The sequence below is a fragment of the Anomalospiza imberbis genome, chromosome 8, assembly GCF_031753505.1.
Source record: "Anomalospiza imberbis isolate Cuckoo-Finch-1a 21T00152 chromosome 8, ASM3175350v1, whole genome shotgun sequence".
NCBI classification, from domain to species: Eukaryota; Metazoa; Chordata; class Aves; order Passeriformes; family Viduidae; genus Anomalospiza; species Anomalospiza imberbis.
Genome location: NC_089688.1, coordinates 3779467 through 3797225, shown reverse-complemented (window position 1 = coordinate 3797225; position 17759 = coordinate 3779467). Strand labels below are relative to the sequence as shown.

General features: G+C 47.3%; 1 protein-coding gene across 5 annotated transcripts in view; it reads right to left on the bottom strand.

Moving 5' to 3' along the window:
- Positions 1-17759, bottom strand: part of PRKG1 (protein kinase cGMP-dependent 1) — a 376558-nt gene that overhangs the window by 236291 nt on the left and 122508 nt on the right. Inside the window, exon 1 of one of the 5 annotated variants that reach the window (XM_068197054.1) lies at positions 4529-4646. The exons of 3 other annotated variants lie outside the window; for them this stretch is intronic. Coding sequence is in view for 1 of the 2 variants with exons in the window: in XM_068197053.1 (XP_068053154.1) it covers positions 3790-3829 (40 nt within the window). In the remaining variant the exon portion in view is untranslated. Of the gene's footprint in view, positions 1-3789; positions 3845-4528; positions 4647-17759 lie in introns of those variants that run through there. One more of the 5 variants, XM_068197053.1, reaches the window with a different exon arrangement.

Sequence of the window (17759 nt, the reverse complement as noted above, 5' to 3'; positions counted from 1 at the left end):
GAAGCAACTCTGGCAGAGAGAGGAGAAAGAGCACTTTAGGCAAATTGAGATCACTTCAGGGAAATAGCTGCCTAATGCTCCCTTTCACCAGCAGTGCAGCTTCCAAGGGTTTCCTGGCCAGACCCAGACACTTTTAGAACCCTCAGTTTCCTTCCCAGCAAACACAAAGTGTTCCCAAGCAGCCTGAGCCCTCTCAGAGAAAGGGAAAAGAGAAAAGAAGCAGCTTGGTAACCCACATTTTACAGAAGACATTCCTAGCTTTGGGTGAGCTGATTGTGGCTTTCCAGTGCCAGGAGGAGAAAGGAAAGATGGAGAGGGATGGGGACAAGGGATGGAAGGACAGGACACAGGGAATGGCTTCCCACTGCCAGAGGGCAGGGATGGATGGGATATTGGGAAGGAATTGTTCCCTGGGAGGGTGGGCAGGCCCTGGCACAGGGTGCCCAGAGCAGCTGTGGCTGCCCCTGGATCCCTGGCAGTGCCCAATGCCAGGCTGGAGCCACTTTGGACAGTGGAAGGTGTCCCTGCCCATGGCAGGGGTGCCACTGGATGGGCTTTAAGGTCCCTTCCAACCCAAACCAGTCTGGGATTGCTGCAATTGCAAACCCACACATTTCCAACAAAATTCATCATTGCCTTTACCCCAAAGCACCTAAAACCAATGCTTTAATTTCCTCCAAAGAAAGATACCTTGAAATAACAAGGCCCTTATTTACCTCTTGCCAGAAATAATCATCTTCTTGAACTAATGATACATTTAAGTCCAGACTTTTTTTCCACCTGCACTGAGACACTCACACAACCAGCCAAGCTTCCCAACAGGGCTGGTTTTTTGGGGTTTTTATTGGAAAATGAATTATATGGTCTCTGCTATGTATACACCTAAATCAACTTTAGAACAAAAACAAATAGGGCTGAAGGGCATTTCTGAAATTTGCTCTGCTTCTTTCACAGTTAAGCAAAGAAGGTTTTATTCAGGCTCCCCAGGAGGCTGCTGCAGCCTTTCCTGAACAAGGCTTAGATTCAGCAGCCAGAGCAGGTTTGAACAGTGCAGTCATTGTAGGATTCTGCAACCAAAACCCTTTCACATGCCCAGGTGCTGCTGCAGGGAGAGCCACACCAGACGTCCTGGGGAAAAAAATCAGTATTTCCACAGCAAAGGAAGGAAAAGATTGCTCTGGTAATTCCTCATGGCAAAAAAACCCACATGGGTTCCATCATCAGAAAATGAAACTGTGGGATTTCTTTTATTGAGTCTCTGCTAAGGTAATTCACCAGCAGGAACTGAGGGCAAAAGTCTTGTACTGAGGCCAAGCTGCAGGATTGGAAATGCTGGGAACCATCAGATCAAAGACTTGGATCTTATGAAATGCTCACCTTAGAGAGCTGGATTTCCCTGGGTTTAAAAGGAATGTGGCTTCATCTATGCCTAAGTCCCCAGAATCACAGGTGAGCTGGGCTGGAAGGGACCTCTGGAGATGATCCAGTGCAGACAGGGTCACCTGGAGCAGGTGACACAGGAGAACTTCCAGCTGAGCTTGGGATGAATCCAGAGAGGGAGACTGCACACCCTGCCCAGGCAGCTGCTCCAGGGCTCATGGAAAAGAAGTTCCTTGTGTGGAGGTGGAGGTTGTGCAAGACAAACCAGCTGGATTGATTTTAGCTGCAGTGACAGTGGCTGTCACCATGCAAATAAAACAAAATTCCAATTTCTTTTGGCTGAACATCCCAGGGTTTGACGTTCAAGTGACATTTTGGAGGTAGAAATCAGATAAATTCTTAGGTGCTCTGTTGCTCCCTTGAACAAAAAGCACAGGAGTATTCCCAGTGTATTTCCAGCACTGGGTGGGATTGGGAATTTCTCTCCAACTGGACAAACTGGGCAGGAGCTGCCCCCCAGTTTTCAGTGCACTCCCTGAACTGAAAGCAAAAGCTTGACCTAATTTCCATCACAGCAGAACAGTCCCATTCTGTAAAACCAGCGTGGGGTTCTGCTCTGCAGCTTTACCTTCCAGAAAGAATTTTATATTCTTATTTTATCTTCTTGTTTTTCAATAAACCAAGCATTCCCGTGCTCCTCAGTGGAAAAAAGGGAGGCTTTTGACAAAGAGGACACTTGGACTAAATTCCCAGCAGTGCTGTGGTGGTGTCAAACAATCTGGGAGCAGTTTCTGGGTGCTCCTACCTGCAGAGCTTTCATCTTTGCCATTAGGAATTCCCAAAGGTCAGGGAAAAGGGAAATCAGGGAAAATTCCCAAAATACAGGCACAAGCTGAGCTCATGCTCCCCACCTTGATTGCCCAGCTAAAGGAAGAATTCCAATGGATATCCAGCTCCAGCAAAGGCCTCATGGGATTTAAAGAAAAGGAGAATATTTGGGGTTAATCCCCTTTTCCACCACACAACAGGACAGAAAAAGCAAGAGGAATGTGAGGGGAACACAGTGGGAATAATCCAACACATTCCCATGAATCCCAGGCTGTTCAAAACCAATCCCAGGCACCTGGGGAGCAGAGGAAAATGATTCCTGAGCAAATGAAGGAGGAGAAGGCACCTTTGAAAGCCACTTAACAGCCACATGCCAGAGCACTAAGGGCTGTTCAGCAGCAAAACGGAGAGAGGGGAGAAAAAAATCACAATTAAGAACACAATCGTGTTTTAGCTCTCAGCAAAACTTCCAACTTCCAATTAATTCCTGCACATTTGAGCAAAGGGGAAAAAAGAACAAGTGAAACTGTGCCTTCCACCTCTCATGCAGAGAGGCAAATTCAGGGTTTCTTGGAGTGTTTGTGCCCCTGGCAAGTGATTTATTGGGAAAGGCAACCTTGCCCTAATCCCCATCAAACAGAGCTCAAAACAACACAGGGAGAAAGGGCCCAAAAGAGATATTTTGATTTGTGCTTCCTGCTGTGTTTTGGTGAGAAATGATGGCATTGGGATCATGTGGCACATTTGGGCTATCCACGGGTTCCACACATTTTTGTATCCATCACAGAAAATATTTATTATTTGTTGTTTTTAATAAGGGGAGATGCCAAACCCTTCCTGCCAGGGAGCAGCTTCCTTTCTTACCACACAGCAACTCCACTTCTGAGAATATTCCCATGTATTGATGGGTATTCCCCACACAGCCCAGCTAAAAGGCATCCTGGGAATATTGATTGCCATGAAAACCCAGGAAAACTCAAATTTCAGAAGCTGTTATTTACACAAGTGGAATGAAAACTGTTTTCTGTCACAGTCACGTGCAGCAATTACTCCCAAAAAGTTTGCAACAAACAAATAAATTCCTTTTCTCCTGGAAAAACTGGTTATTAACACTGTCAGAGCTGATCTGCAGATCAGAATTCGTTTCCTTCAGAAAATTTTGTGAGAAATTCTAAAATATAAAAGAAAAAGCTCTCCCAACCCTGTTATTTCCTGTCAGTCAGATTCCACCTCCCCAGCTTTTCCCTGCACACCCCATTTCACCCATGCATTCCCATCCTTCAATTCCCACCCCTGAGGGACTTGAAAAAATGACACTTTAATGAATGCTGCCAACAAATAAACAAGAAAAAAACCCAGCTGGCAGGAAAATCTGAGAAAGGGGTGAACTTCTACTCCTGAGACATATTCCTGAGATTATCCATTTAATTCCAAGTGAACAGAAATCCAAAACACGGCCCAAATCCCTGAAATTTATAGAATACACAGAATTAAACCCAAAAAAATCCCCTGTGTGTTGCCAGCAAAGCAGCAAGTTCATTCTGTTTAATCAACCCAAAAGCTTCTTGCAGCGACTCTCACCTGAAAAATTCTTCCATGTTTTCTTTCCTTCTGCCTCCATCCCTTCCACTGCCCCTGAAATGTCCCATTAAAAATGGAAAGCTCTCCTCCAAAATTCAGGATTTTCCCCCCAGGACAGTCTTCCACATTTTTTATTTCCTTTTAAAGTGGTGTGAGGAAAAAGAAATGTTATTAAATGAAAAAAAAAATCTCCAGGAAAATGACTTGCAGATCCGAAGATCAAAGTGAAAGCTCTGCATTTGCCCTTAGGAAAATAAATTAGAAGCTTTTATTTCAGCAATAAGAGCTGCTTTTCAAGAAAAAGCATTTTCATTTGATGATTTAAATTCCTGTTTAATAGAAAATCAGAATTCTACCCTGGAAGTTTGAGCTTTGCTTTCCCATATCTGCTATTACTGACAGAAAGGGAATCAAAAAAGAGAAGCCAAATTTTGCTGCACTTTCCCTTCCCTAAACAGAGAATTCCAGCACCTGAAATCATTACAATATTTTAAATCCTGGACTCTTCCTGTCCCAAAAATCATTCAAACAATTATTTATCCAAAATATCTTCTACAGAAAACTTCATTAATTGCTCTCAATTATTTATTAAATCCAAGGATGGTGGTCCTGAAACAAGTGCAGCAATGACTCAAAAAATAGGAAAACCTCCCATCTGTGTCTAATAAGTCTCATAGAGACAAAAAATTAGGAGTTTTACAGTCTCCAAATGTGTCTCAAGAAGGCAATTCCACCTCACCTTGCCTGGGGCTTGGTCAGAAAAGGAGAGGAAAAACAAAGATCTCCAAGGAAAGGCACTTCAAACTCAGCCAGAAATAAAACTCCCAACCCCCCCCCCAGTGCAACAGGAAGGGAAATCTGGGCAGTTCATACTCAGTAATTGTGAATTTTTTTGTTTCTTTTTTTTTTGCCAAGATTGGGATTAAATGTGTGAGATGGTTTTTCTTGTTTGGACTTAGATGTTTATTCGTTCTTATTTATATTATAGTCTTATAAACTCTGAGTTCTACAGTACTTTATTCTAATAAGTTAAAAATGAAGTTGTATCTTTCTTTCTACAAGGCTTTTTAAGGATAAATTGTCTAATTAAGAAATGACACAAATTATTTTTACTTTTAATTTAATACCTAATTATTTGTGACTCGCAATGTGGACTTTTTTATCTAATTACACAATACTACTTAAAATCATGGAGAAGAAGGTGAAGAAGGTGAAGAAGGTGAAGAAGAAGGAGAAGCAGGACCAGCCTCTGCCCTAAAACCTGCATCTTGTTTATATATATTGCTATATTCTAAACCCTTAAACTCTGAGTTTTCCACCATGTGATATCACACACTTCTATTCAAACTCCACACCCACAATCCCAGTGCTGTTATTCTATTTTGGAAGCTTCTCCACGGCCTCAGGTCAAATGCTGTGTTCTCCTGGGCGTCAGTGCCTGTCAGCACAGAAAGCCCAAAATTCTCAGTAATCAGGGTTCTAACAAGGAACCTCTGTGAGAGCTTGGAAAATGAGATTGGACCTAAATCCTGGAATCATGGAAGGGTTTGGGTTGGAAGAGACCTTGGAGATCTTCCACCTCTCACTACCCCAGGCTGCTCCAGCCTGGCATTGGGCACTGCCAGGGATCCAGGGGCAGCCACAGCTGCTCTGGGAATTCCACTGCAGGGCTCCCCACCCTCCCAGGGGACAATTCCTTCCCAATGTCCCATCCATCCCTGCCCTCTTCCAGCCTGAAGCCATTCCCTTGCCCTGTCTGACCATATTTTACCAAGTCCTGTCAAAAATGAACTTTATAATTATCAAACAGTGCTTTTAAAATAACCAACTGCACTTTGGGATGAAAACCCCAAAAAGATGGAAAAGCCTCAGGTGGGAAGAACCAGGCTCTTCCCAAATCCTCCTCGGGGCTTGCCAAGAACTCTGCACATTTTGCTTGGTTCAGGCCAAATTAACCCCAATCTGTTCAACAGCAGCAGCATCTCCTCCAAGGAATGTGGCTGACAAATCCCAAATTCCAAAAGCTGCTTTCCATTCCAGCTGGAATAAGGGCACAGAAGTTATTAGGATGAAAATATTCCAGAATGAAAAAGTTCCCTGGGAGAACATCTGGGAATTCTGGGGAGAACATCTCAGCCCTGACCCGTCAGCTCCAGCCTTTCCAGGGGTTTTCCTGCCTCTGGACACAGCTGGGATCAGCGTCCTTCCCACAGGGTTTAGGAAATATTCCTAAATATTTCTGATTGTTGCTGTTCCATCCAGCTCATGAAAAAGAGGGATCTTCTCAAATTCTTCAGCTTCCCCATAATTATAATTATCCAGTTCAAAGCGAGGTGGGTTTTGCTGTGTTTTTTCCAATTTAATTCCCAAAAAAAAGTTTTAACAGTCTTCATTAAACATGAATTGAATTAAAAACACGAGTTACCACGGATGTATCTGCTATATGGAACACACATTCCAAGGAATTTGTTGCCTCATTCCACAGGAATTAAAACCTACAACAAACTGAAAGCTGTGATCATGTTTTCCTTCACATTTTTGTACAGTTCTGGCACAGAGCTTGCAAGTATAAAATGCATTTATTTCAATTTCAAAGAGGAAAATGCATTAGAAAACTTTCCAGGACTTTCGTAGAGCTATTTCAAGATCCTGTAGAAATCTCTGTTACTTTTCTGGCTGTTTATTATTTATAGACAAAGGGAATTTTTGATCCTGCAACAATAAATTTATTGTGGCTCTTTCTCAGATGGAATTCTGACCTTTCCTTGGCTCTTTGTCTCTGAGTGTAGACAAAGAAATCCACTTTCAAAAAAAAAAAAAAAAAGCACCCAGTGCTGCTGTTATTTGCAGGAAAACAGAGAAGATGACAAAGGCTTGGCTACCTCAGGTTTTTAAGAAAAGAGATGAAAAGAGAAAAAAAATCTTCGCAGCAACACTTCAGGAAATCAGCCCTGGGAAATGAAAGGATTTTTGGGTTGTTTTTCTGCCTGTTCCACAGCACCTCCAGCAAAACCTGAGGTGGAAACAAGAGCATGAGCCACTTATCTCCAAAGAATAAAAATGCCAGTGTATTTCCATCTCCAAATCATTTTGCCAAGCATATTTTCCTTTGTCAAAAGGATCAAATAACTCCCTGGCTGCATTAATGGAAAAATAACTACAATAATTCCAAATTACAGCTGCTTTTCCTGGGAATATTGTGGGAGTAGGTATAGATTTACACAAACCTGAGCTCAAAATATTCCTTCAAAAGCTTCTTGCTGCTGGCTCAACTCATTAGTAAATTATATACAATTATTTATGGTTATTTTTTCATCCAGCCTGGCATTACTTTGAGTACAATTCCCACCTGGATTCAGCTCATTCCTGCAAAAACCCACCAAAAACCCCACCAGAAAAAGGTGGGGATCAGGCACATGTTGGATTCTGAGATGACTTTTCCAACCTCAGGAATTCTGTGATTTTGCTTGGAAAAGCATCAATTTTAGGCACGTGAAAGAAGCAACATCCAAAAATCAGGAAGCAGTGGTAAAAATGGGGATAATTCCTTAGATTTCTGTGGATCCCTGTCCCATCTCACACCCCTCCAGCAGATCCTCCATGTCCAGCACAAGAGCCAGGATTTCTCCAGGATTTTCTTCAATCTTCCAAAAGGTGAGAGCAGAGCCACGCAAACCTTTTACAGCCCAAAAATACTGAACTCCCCTCACACTCCTCTCTGGGTTTATTTCCCTCACCTTCACACACCAGCTAAGGATGCAACATTCCTGTCTGAAAATATTGAAAAATAAAAGCAAAGCAGCAGAGCTGCAAAATTTTTGTTTGTTTTTTTTTTCCCCCCTGGATCTAAGCAATGAGGAAGAGTGATGGGACAAGAGACTCCTCTTGCTTTTGCCCACATGTTGGGGACTGCTTGAAAAATGAGGGGAATTCCAGGAAAAAATGGGATTTTTCTTGTAGAAGCTTCACTTTATGCAACAGAAATCTGAAATCCAACTCTTTTGTAGCTTGTTTTATGCTGGATTCATGCACCCCCTCAATGTAACCAGAGGATGGAGAGAGACAGGAGGGGACAACCCAGGATATTTGGGTCACCAGTGACATTCCAAATGTTTAGAGAAAGGGAGAGGTCATGAAAAGAAGATTCAAACAGAGAAGATCCAGCCAAGAGGACACCCCTAGTCCTAAGGAATGGACTGTGAGATCCTATCAAGTGAAGGTGGTCTCCACCTCATCTCACACATCCATAAAAACACAGAATCATGGAATGGTTTGGGGTGGAAGGGACACTTAAAGATCATCCACTCCCACCCCTGACATCTTCCACTGTCCCAGGCTGCTCCAAGCCCTGTCCAGCCTGGCCTTGGGCACTGCCAGGGATCCAGGGGCAGCCACAGCTGCTCTGGGCACCCTGTGCCAGGGCCTGCCCACCCTCCCAGGGAACAATTCCTGATTCCCAATATCCCATCCATCCCTGCCCTCTGGCACTGAGAAGCCATTCCCTGTGTCCTGTCACTCCATCCCTTGTACAGTCTCTCTCCATCTTTCTTGTTGGCTCCTTCAGGCCACAATTTGCTCACCCCAAAGCTTCTCCTCTCCAGGTGAAATATCCCAGCTGTCCCAGCCTTTCCCCCCAGAAGAGCTGCTCCATCCCTCAGGAATCTTTGTGGCCTCCTGTGGATCTTCTCAAACAGATCCTTATCTTTCTCGTGCTGTGAGGGCACCAACCCAATGCAAACCTTCCTCAGGTCAGCGTTGGAACTTCCCAGTTGGAACTGCAGCACAAACTGAGCCTTGTTGTGCTCTGAAGGCCCTTTCCCAACCTCTGCCCAGTGGAGCAGAGAAAAACTCTCTCAAAGGAGACCCAGAGGTGACCTTGTCACTCTCCACAACTCCCTGAAAGGTGGCTGTGCTCAGCTGGGGTTGGGCTCTTTCTCCAGGCAGCACTGACAGAACCAGAGGACACAGTGTTAAGCTGCTCCAGGGGAAATACGGGTTGGATATTAGGAGACAGTTTTTTCACAGAAAGGGTGATAAAGTTCTGGAATGGCTGCCCAGGGAGGTAGTGGAGTCACCATCCCTGCATGTGTTTAAAAACAGACTGGATGTGGCACTGGGTGCCAGGGTTTAGTTGAGGTGTTGGGGCTGGGTTGGACTCAATGATCTTGGAGGTCTCTTCCAACTCAACTCAGTGATTCTGTGAATTCTGAGAATTCTGTGAAAACCAGTGGGAAATGCCAACGGGAATGATTTTTCTTGTTGTGTCCTTTTTCTGACAAAATAAAACAGTGACATGAAAACTCTTTAGAAAACAATTTAAGAGGGATCAGCAAATCTCAGCTGCTAATGGAGCGTGTCCCTTCAGCTGTCTCAGTGCCTCGTGCTCCCGATGCAGGGGGCTGGAAACAGCTCCTGCCCGAGGAGTGAGGGATAATCATAGCCACAGCCACATGCTGAGACATCAGCAGCTCCTCGAGCACAGGGATGACAGCAGGAACACACTGCTGGACACAGAGCAGAGCAGTTCAACAGATGGATGTTCCTGCAGATTAAACATCACTAGGAAAATGTCTCTTCTGGACAGCAAGGATGGAGCAAAGCCCCTGACTGCTGGGATTTAAAGGATCGCGTTTGACCAAGGTGATCAGAGGGATGGAGCAGCTCTGCTGGGAGAGCAGGCATTCTTCAGCCTGGAGGGGAGAAGCTTCAGGGTGACCTCACTGTGGCCTTTCAGGAGCTACAAGAAATGTGGAGAGAGACTGCACAAGGGATGGAGTGACAATGGGGGATGGCTCCCCACTGCCAGAGGGCAGGGATTGATGGGATATTGGGAAGGAATTGTTCCCTGGGAGGGTGGGCAGGCCCTGGCACAGGGTGCCCAGAGCAGCTGTGGCTGCCCCTGGAGCCCTGGCAGTGCCCAAGGCCAGGATGGACAGGGCTTGGAGCAGCCTGGGACACTGGAAGGTGTCCCTGCCCATGGCAGTGGGTGGAGACAGATCCTCTTCAAAATCCCTTCCCAAACCATTCTGGAACTCTGTGACCCCTGGAGGAGGAAAATGAGGGAGAGCCAGCACGGAGTGTAGGGACACTCGGGATGGCCCCAAGAGGGAGCAGAGTCTCCCCACAGCCCCAAACCCAGAGCTCAGGGCCCAGCAAAGCCCTCTGCCCTCAGCAGGAGCCTGCTCTCCCCTGAGCCAGGGAAAAGCAAACAGCTTCTCCCTGATGCAATTTGGTCTCCACTCTCCTCCAGGGAGAACACGGGAGGAAAATTACTTTTTTCCTCCAGAATCTGGGGAAAATGAATTTAGATTTGACCTTTGTCTCTAATCCCTTGTATGTGAACCTTCCTTCGAGTAGAGCACATGCCTTCTGCTGCAAAATTATTCCAAACCAGAATTCCACGTGGTTTAAACAGTGCTGGTGGGAAAAGGGCTCCAGGGTGTGCAAGGAGAAGCCTTGTACAACCACAAACCACACCTCTGCTCAGGAACCCCCGAGGGCACAGAGCTCACTGCACACCCAGAGAAAACAGAAATTAAGCACCCAAACTCCTGCCCCAGCCACTGCTCAAGCCATACAGCTCCTTTTTTAGCAGCTTTTTGAAGAATTCAGGGGGATTTTTTTGTGCTGTGTTAGTGAATAATTTCAATGGAAAAAAGAAGAATTGTCAAAAGGAACACAAGATTTGCCTCTCCCCACAGAGCTGGGGTGGATGCAAGCTGATCAGACCTGGGCCATTGAAAGGTTTGCCTGGGAGGCCAACAAAGCCATGAAAACATTGCCTTGTTTTGAGGGGTTTAAAAAAAACCCAAAAAACATTACATGACACAAGTATAAAGCTGTAGGAATGATCACTGATTTCTATGATTCAAAAAAATCCACTATTGACTGGAGGGTTTTGTTTTGTTTTCACAAATAATGAAGAACCCTCTTGTTCCTATTCAAAACTGAGAAATCAACATTTCTGAAGGCTTGCTCTGGATTTCCATGGAATAAATCCTTCCCCTAGTTCACATAAAGAGCTTATTTTTTTTCCCTCTTTAATCAGCCCTGAACATCCTTTGCTGCTTGGCACCAGGCAGCCAAACCATCCCCCTAGAAGTGCAGAATTCCTGTGTGAGCTCCTGCTCCCTGCAGAGGCAGCTGATGTGATTCCAGCCAGCCTCCACTGCATGTTTGGAGACTTCTCCATTCCTGACACCCTCAGGTCATTGCCCTGGGAAATAAATGGATTTAATACAGGTGGAATAAACACCCTAAAGCCAGGGCTGTGTTCAGTGTGGATGGATGTGCACAGGACACTCCCCCACAGATTTCCCACACATCTGAGCCACAGGAGTGACAGAACCCCAGGGTCACTGAGGCTGGAAAATCCCTCCCAGCCCATGGAGTCCCAGCTGTGCCCAGTGCCCACCTTGTCCCCAGCCCAGAGCACTGAGTGCCACCTCCAGCCCTCCCTTGGACACCTCCAGGGATGGGCACTCCAAAGCTCCCTGGGCAGCCCCTGCCAAGGCCTGAGCACCCTTTCCATGCAGAAATTCCTGCTGCTGTCCAAGCTGAGCCTCCCCTGGCACAGCTCGAGGCCGTTTCCCCTTGGCCTGTCCCTGTTCCCTGGCAGCAGAGCCCGACCCCCCCTGGCTGTCCCCTCCTGTCAGGAGCTGTGCAGAGCCACAAGGTCCCCCCTGAGCCTCCTTTTCTCCAGGCTGAGCCCCTTCCCAGCTCCCTCAGCCGCTCCTGGGGCTCCAGCCCCTTCCCCAGCTCCGTTCCCTTCCCTGGCCATGCTCCAGCCCCTCGGTGTCCTTCCTGGATTGGGGACCCAGAACTGGACACAGCTTTGGTGGTGCAGCTTCACCACATTAAATCCATGGACAGGATTTATGAACAGCACAAGAATTTCTGCAGGAAAGGAACGGACACAGAGATTTCCCAGCTCACCGAGGGACGGGGGCACACAAACCCCGCCATGTGTAAGGAAAGCAGCCACCAGCAAAGATGTAACTGCACCATGGAGAGGCCAAAGCAAGTGAATATTTTTGGAAAAAGCGAGGCAGAGACTCCAGACGAGATCCCTGCCATCCCCCAGCCTGTCTGTGCTCAAGCAGGTGGGTGGGTGCAAAGTTACACCAGATGCCAAGATATGTTCCCTCCAAATACCCACAAAACACTTCATGGGGACAGCTTAAACCTCTTTTGTGCTTGAAATCATCATGGGAGTGCCTCACATCCAGCAGGGAGCAACTGGGAATCCCAGAGAGGTTTGGGAAGGCACCATCCAGCGCCACCCCTGCCATGACAGGGGCACCTTCCACTCTCCCAGGCTGCTCCAAGCTCCATCCAGCCTGGCCTTGGGCACTGCCAGGAATCCAGGGTCAGCCACAGCTGCTCTGGGCACCCTGTGCCAGGGCCTGCCCACCCTCCCAGGGAACAATTCCTTCCCAATATCCCATCTAAATTCCCCCTCTTTCTGTTTGAAGCCATTCCCTGTGTCCTGTCACTCCTGTAGATCCCTTCAGATTGGAAGCAGATATTTTGGTTCCTTTAAGTCTCCACAAAATTTAAAATGCTGGAAATAATCCATTCCATGTTTTCAGAGTGGGTGGGCAGCAGAGCAGCGTGGAGGAGTGAGAAAACCACACCACAACACGGTGACTGCAGGGCCAGAGGAGCAGCACCTGCTTGTTTCTCTCTGAACATGAAGCCAAACAAAGCAAAAGATGAAAATAAAATGTTTTATAACAGCATCACGACCCAATGAATTTTTATTTTGTGAGCCCGTGCTAATGAACTCTTATTTTGTGAGCCCACACCAAAAAAGCAATTCCCAGACAGCAGCAGAAAAAAATCCCATAAAACATCTTTGAAAGGAACTTTTCCTTCCTCCTAGTGCTGAAGGTGGCTTCCCCAGGATACAGCAATGGTGTTTGCTCCTCAGCATCCCTCACCAGGTGTGTTCCCCTCCATCCCACACCCCAACATCCCTCACCAGGTGTGCTCCCCATCATTCCACACCCCAACATCCCTCACCAGGTGTGCTCCCCATCATCCCACACCCCAACATCCCTCACCAGGTGTGCTCCCCATCATCCCACACCCCAACATCCCTCAACAGGTGTGCTCCCCATCATCCCACACCCCAACATCCCTCACCAGGTGTGCTCCCCTCCATCCCACACCCCAACATCCCTCACCAGGTGTGTTCCCCTCCATCCACACCCCAACATCCCTCATCAGGTGTGCTCCCCTCCATCCCACACCCCAATATCCCTCACCAGGTGTTGCTCCCCATCATTCCACACCCCAACATCCCTCAACAGGTGTGCTCCCCATCATCCCACATCCCAACATCCCTCACCAGGTGTGTTCCCATCATCCCACACCCCATCATCCCTCACCAGGTGTGCTCCCCATCATCCCACACCCCAACATCCCTCACCAGGTGTGCTCCCCTCCATCCCACACCCCAACATCCCTCACCAGGTGTGCTCCCCATCATCCCACACCCCAACATTCCTCACCAGGTGTGCTTCCCATCATCCCACACCCCAACATCTCTCACCAGGTGTGCTCCCATCCACCCCAGGTGTATTCCACTGGCACAGCTGGAGGCAGCAGCCCCATCCCCTGAAGGAACAACCAAAGTTCCCCCTCCTTTAGCAGGGAGCCAAAACCAAAGGAAATTCACCCACAGAAGAATTCCTTTGAGGCCATTTATGGACTTCTATGTATCTGTAAATATTCCCCGGGTTTGAGGCCAAGGTGTCACTGGTTCACCTCCAGGTTCCATTCAGGAGTTTTCCAGATTAAATCCAACTCAGCGTCACTAAAATCCACTAAAAACACCTGTGCCAGGAGGCTGCTCTGGAGAACTTCCACGGAACAGCACAGCCAAGAAGCAAAAATCATCTTCCTGCTTTGGAAGGACACCTCCATCCCTCCCAATCCCATGGATTCAGCTTTGAGGGACACACAGAAAATACCACAAATACAAGTCCACAGCTGTCGTCAGGAGAGCTCAGGAGCTGCAGCCTCTCCAGGAATATAAAAGCTCCTCCACTCACCTCCAGAAAAAAATCTCCCCCTCTGATCCCAACACAGCAATTACAGCCTGAACTGCTTTGCTTGATAACTCAAAGCAAATTCTGGCTGAATGGGACCAGTTAAAGGGCAAAAAAAATGTATCAGTGATGTAGCTGAGGCTTTCTTCCCTTGTATCCTCTTATCTCAGTGATCACTTTGTACAAATACACACACCTGGGGATTTACACCTCAGCTTCTAGAGGGGAATGCTTGGGAAAATGAATCCAGATGAGTACTGAGGAGGTCTTTAACCTGCAGCATTGAGCTGAAATTCCAGCATTACCCTCTGGAATCTGAACTCACCAGGAGCTGTGGCTGAGCCCAACAAAAAAAAGTTTTGCACTCTGGACTTCAAATCCTTCTCTCAGCTCTGTCCCAGCTCAGGGGCATGGACAGGAATGTTGCTATGGATGGAGGGTGAGGAAAAAAAGAGGGTTTGCCCCAACCAAAATTGTTTTAGTAGGAACACCAGCACTGTCCAAGCCTTGGAAAATAGTCAGGAATAAAATGTAGTGCCAGGCACCTCTTCCTTCACCAGAACAGGGACAGAAGAGACAAGGCTGCAGGATGGACTCTGGCCTCGGACAATATGAACTGAACAAATACAGGGGGCATAGGAAAATCCAACTCATTTGCTCAGTCTTTAATTAAGCAAACTTGAAGGGAGCATTCCAAACCCAACCTGTAAAGCCTTGTCCAAAGGTTCCTCCTGGCCAACAGGGAAACCTGGATATTTCTGCCCAGGGCAGTGGTGGGGTCCCCATGCCTGGAAGGGTTCACAAGACCTGCGGATGAGGCGCTTGGGGACACAAGTGGGTTAGTGGTGCTGGATTCGATGATTTTAAAGGTCTTTTCCAGCCTTAATGATTCTATGACTCCATGATTTACTCTGTAAAAACAAGCTGGCTCCCTCCCCTCTCTCACACCATCCCCGGGGATTTTCTGTCATCCCTTCCTTGCCCAATCTCCCTTCAGAATCCTTATCTTTCTTTTCCCCAGCGTTATAAAAACACTTCTGCAACAGAAAGCAGCGGGAGAAATGCCCTGGAATGGCTCTTTCCAGAGAAAGGCTTGTATTTACACCAAAGCTGAGGCTGAGGGCATGCAACAGCCCCAAAATCTGTGTTAAGTGCAGAGCCAGGCTCGCTCAGCCCTCGCTGCCACTGTGCAATTTTCCACGCCGCTGTTTTCCTCCTTCCCTACAGCAAATTCCCCAGCCCAGGCAGGAACATTATCTCCTCACATTATCTCGGGTCCTGATTAGCATTCCAGGCCAGGGGAGCGTGAGGGAATTTTTAAACAGACCAATGTTCCTTGGCCTGACTTCTGCACGGAAAACCACCAGGCTCCCATCTCCCCGCCGTGCTCCAGGCCCAAATTAGTAAAAATGCTTGGTTTTGTGATGAAAAACAAGACTAAAATAGGGTACAGGCATCACTAAGAGTTTTAACGAAGCCGAACAGAACTGAAGCATCGATAGAATTCACTCAGATGGCAAAGGATGCTCATAAAACACTCAAATACCAACAGGCATCACTGTCTGATGACTTTCACCAGCTCAGCCAACGCTGAGCCACGGGCAGGGCCTGAGCCCAGCAATTCCCCCTGCACAGGAGGCACAACTTCTTCCCTGGGCAGAGCCCAGCCCTGAGCACATTGTGCACAGAGCCTGGGGGCTCTCCTCCCTGGGGCTGTGCAGAGCTGTGTGCACACAGGGCTGTGCCCTGAGCTCTGGGATGGCCCTGCTGGAGCAGGGAGGTGCCACCAGGTGCCCATGAGCTCCTTCAGCCCCAGCCACCCTGGGATGCTCTGACTTTAAATTCAAAGTGTTCAACAATAGAAATAAATCACATTAAATGACACTGGGGCTCTCAGTATCACCAGGAGACCTCCCCAGAAGTGAAATTATCCTGTAGATTCCTGGGAGAGAGACTCTGGATGTTGCTCCAGTAAGTGCTGCAATCTACACAGATGTCAAATTCAGCGTGAAGAAAAGATCATAAAATCCCAGAATCACCGAGGTTGGAAAAGCCCTACAAGATCACCAAGTCCAACTTTTAACCAAATCCCTGCGTGCCCAGAGCACTGAGTGCTGCATTTACTCATTTTTTGAGTGTCTCCGGGGACTGTGACTCCACCACTTCCTGAGCAGCCCCTGCCAAGGCCTGAGCACCCTTTCCATGCAGAAATTCCTGCTGCTGTCCAAGCTGAGCCTCCCCTGGCACAGCTTGAGGCCGTTTCCCCTCACCTTTTGAGCTTTGTACCCACCACCAGAACTCGACTCTAATTTGATTTTCCTTTATGTGCATTATCCACACAGGAAGGAGCAGAACAATCCTTGCCATCCAATGTGGCTGTGCTTTTTCAAATTCACATTAAAGCTTGGTTTAGCTGATACCTTTGACACTGTGGGTCCCTTCCCAGTCAGGATATTCCATGATTCTCCATGTCGGGACAGCAGCTGGGGAACTGCAGCCCGAAACCAGAGATGGGAGCCACACACAGAATGTGCCCCTTTTGCTCATTGCCCTCGCTGGATTTAAGCAGCCACAGATCATTAATGAAACAGAGAGATAGGCCTGGCTCTCTGAAATTAAAAAAATTGCTATTATTGGTGCTACCAGCTGGATCTTATCTACTCTCAATGCAGTGAAAAAGCTGTCCTTGAACAGCACACAAATCCCCATCTCTGCTGGTTAAGCTGGAAATATCTCAGTCTTGCATTCCCCACTAAAGAAAGTTTTCTGGAAATAAGAGCTCTTAGAAGCTGAATAAATTAAAACAATTCCAGGCATTGCAGACATCAGAAATGGTGGCCTTGAATACAGGGGTTTGTTACAATTCTTTTTTCTGCCATAATGCAATTATGTCTGGCAATTAACCTGACATTTTTCTTCAAGGGAACCTTTCTTTTAAACCACCTGAGTGGAAAAAAAAAAAAAAAAAAAAAAAAAAAAGGCTGATCTATGTCTCCACAACACATTAATTGCATCATTTAAGATACAATAAAACACTTTCAGTCCATGGTGAGAGAAGTCTGAGAGTTCTACAAGTTGCAGCAGCCTTTTCTGGAACTGGTGCCTTCCAACCCAAACCAGTCTGGGATCCTAAACACCCTTGTACCCCTATTTTAGAGCTGAGCCTCTTGTTATGTCTTTAATGATAAGAAAGGTTCATCTAAGACTGTTGACAGATCCCAATTTCTTCTCCTGAAGAAAGAAATCAAAACCTGCAGAGCTTTGCTCCTCATCTCTGTTCTGCTGGAAGGACCTGGAGCTGCTGGAGAGAGCCCAGGGGAGGCACCAGGATGAGCAGAGGGATGGAGCAGCTCTGCTGGGAGGAAAGACTGGGACAGGATTGTTCAGCTGGAGACGAGAAGCTTTGGGGGAACCAAATTGTGGCCTGAAGGAGCTACAAGAAAGATGGAGAGAAACTCTGTATAAGGGATGGAGGGACAGGCCAAGGGGGAATGGCTTCCCAGTGCCAGAGGGCAGGGATGGATGGGATATTGGGAATCAGGAATTGTTCCCTGGGAGGGTGGGCAGGCCCTGGCACAGGGTGCCCAGAGCAGCTGTGGCTGCCCCTGGATCCCTGGCAGTGCCCAAGGCCAGGTTGGACTTTGGGGCTTGGAGCAGCCTGGGACAGTGGAAGGTGTCCCCGCCCATGGGATGAGATGAGCTTTAAGGTGTTTTCCAGCCCAAATTATGCCAGGCTTCAGTGCTGCAGCATTGAGCACATCCCCAGCAATGCCAGACAAACATTTGACTCTGCAAACAACGTGGGCAAAGAGCTGGGCAGCACAAAATGCTCTGCAGGGGAGTTCTCTGAGCTGCTTTTTCAAGTGAACCTTCCCAGAGGCACGGGGATGTCAGAGCTGCTGCTGGGGAAAGTGG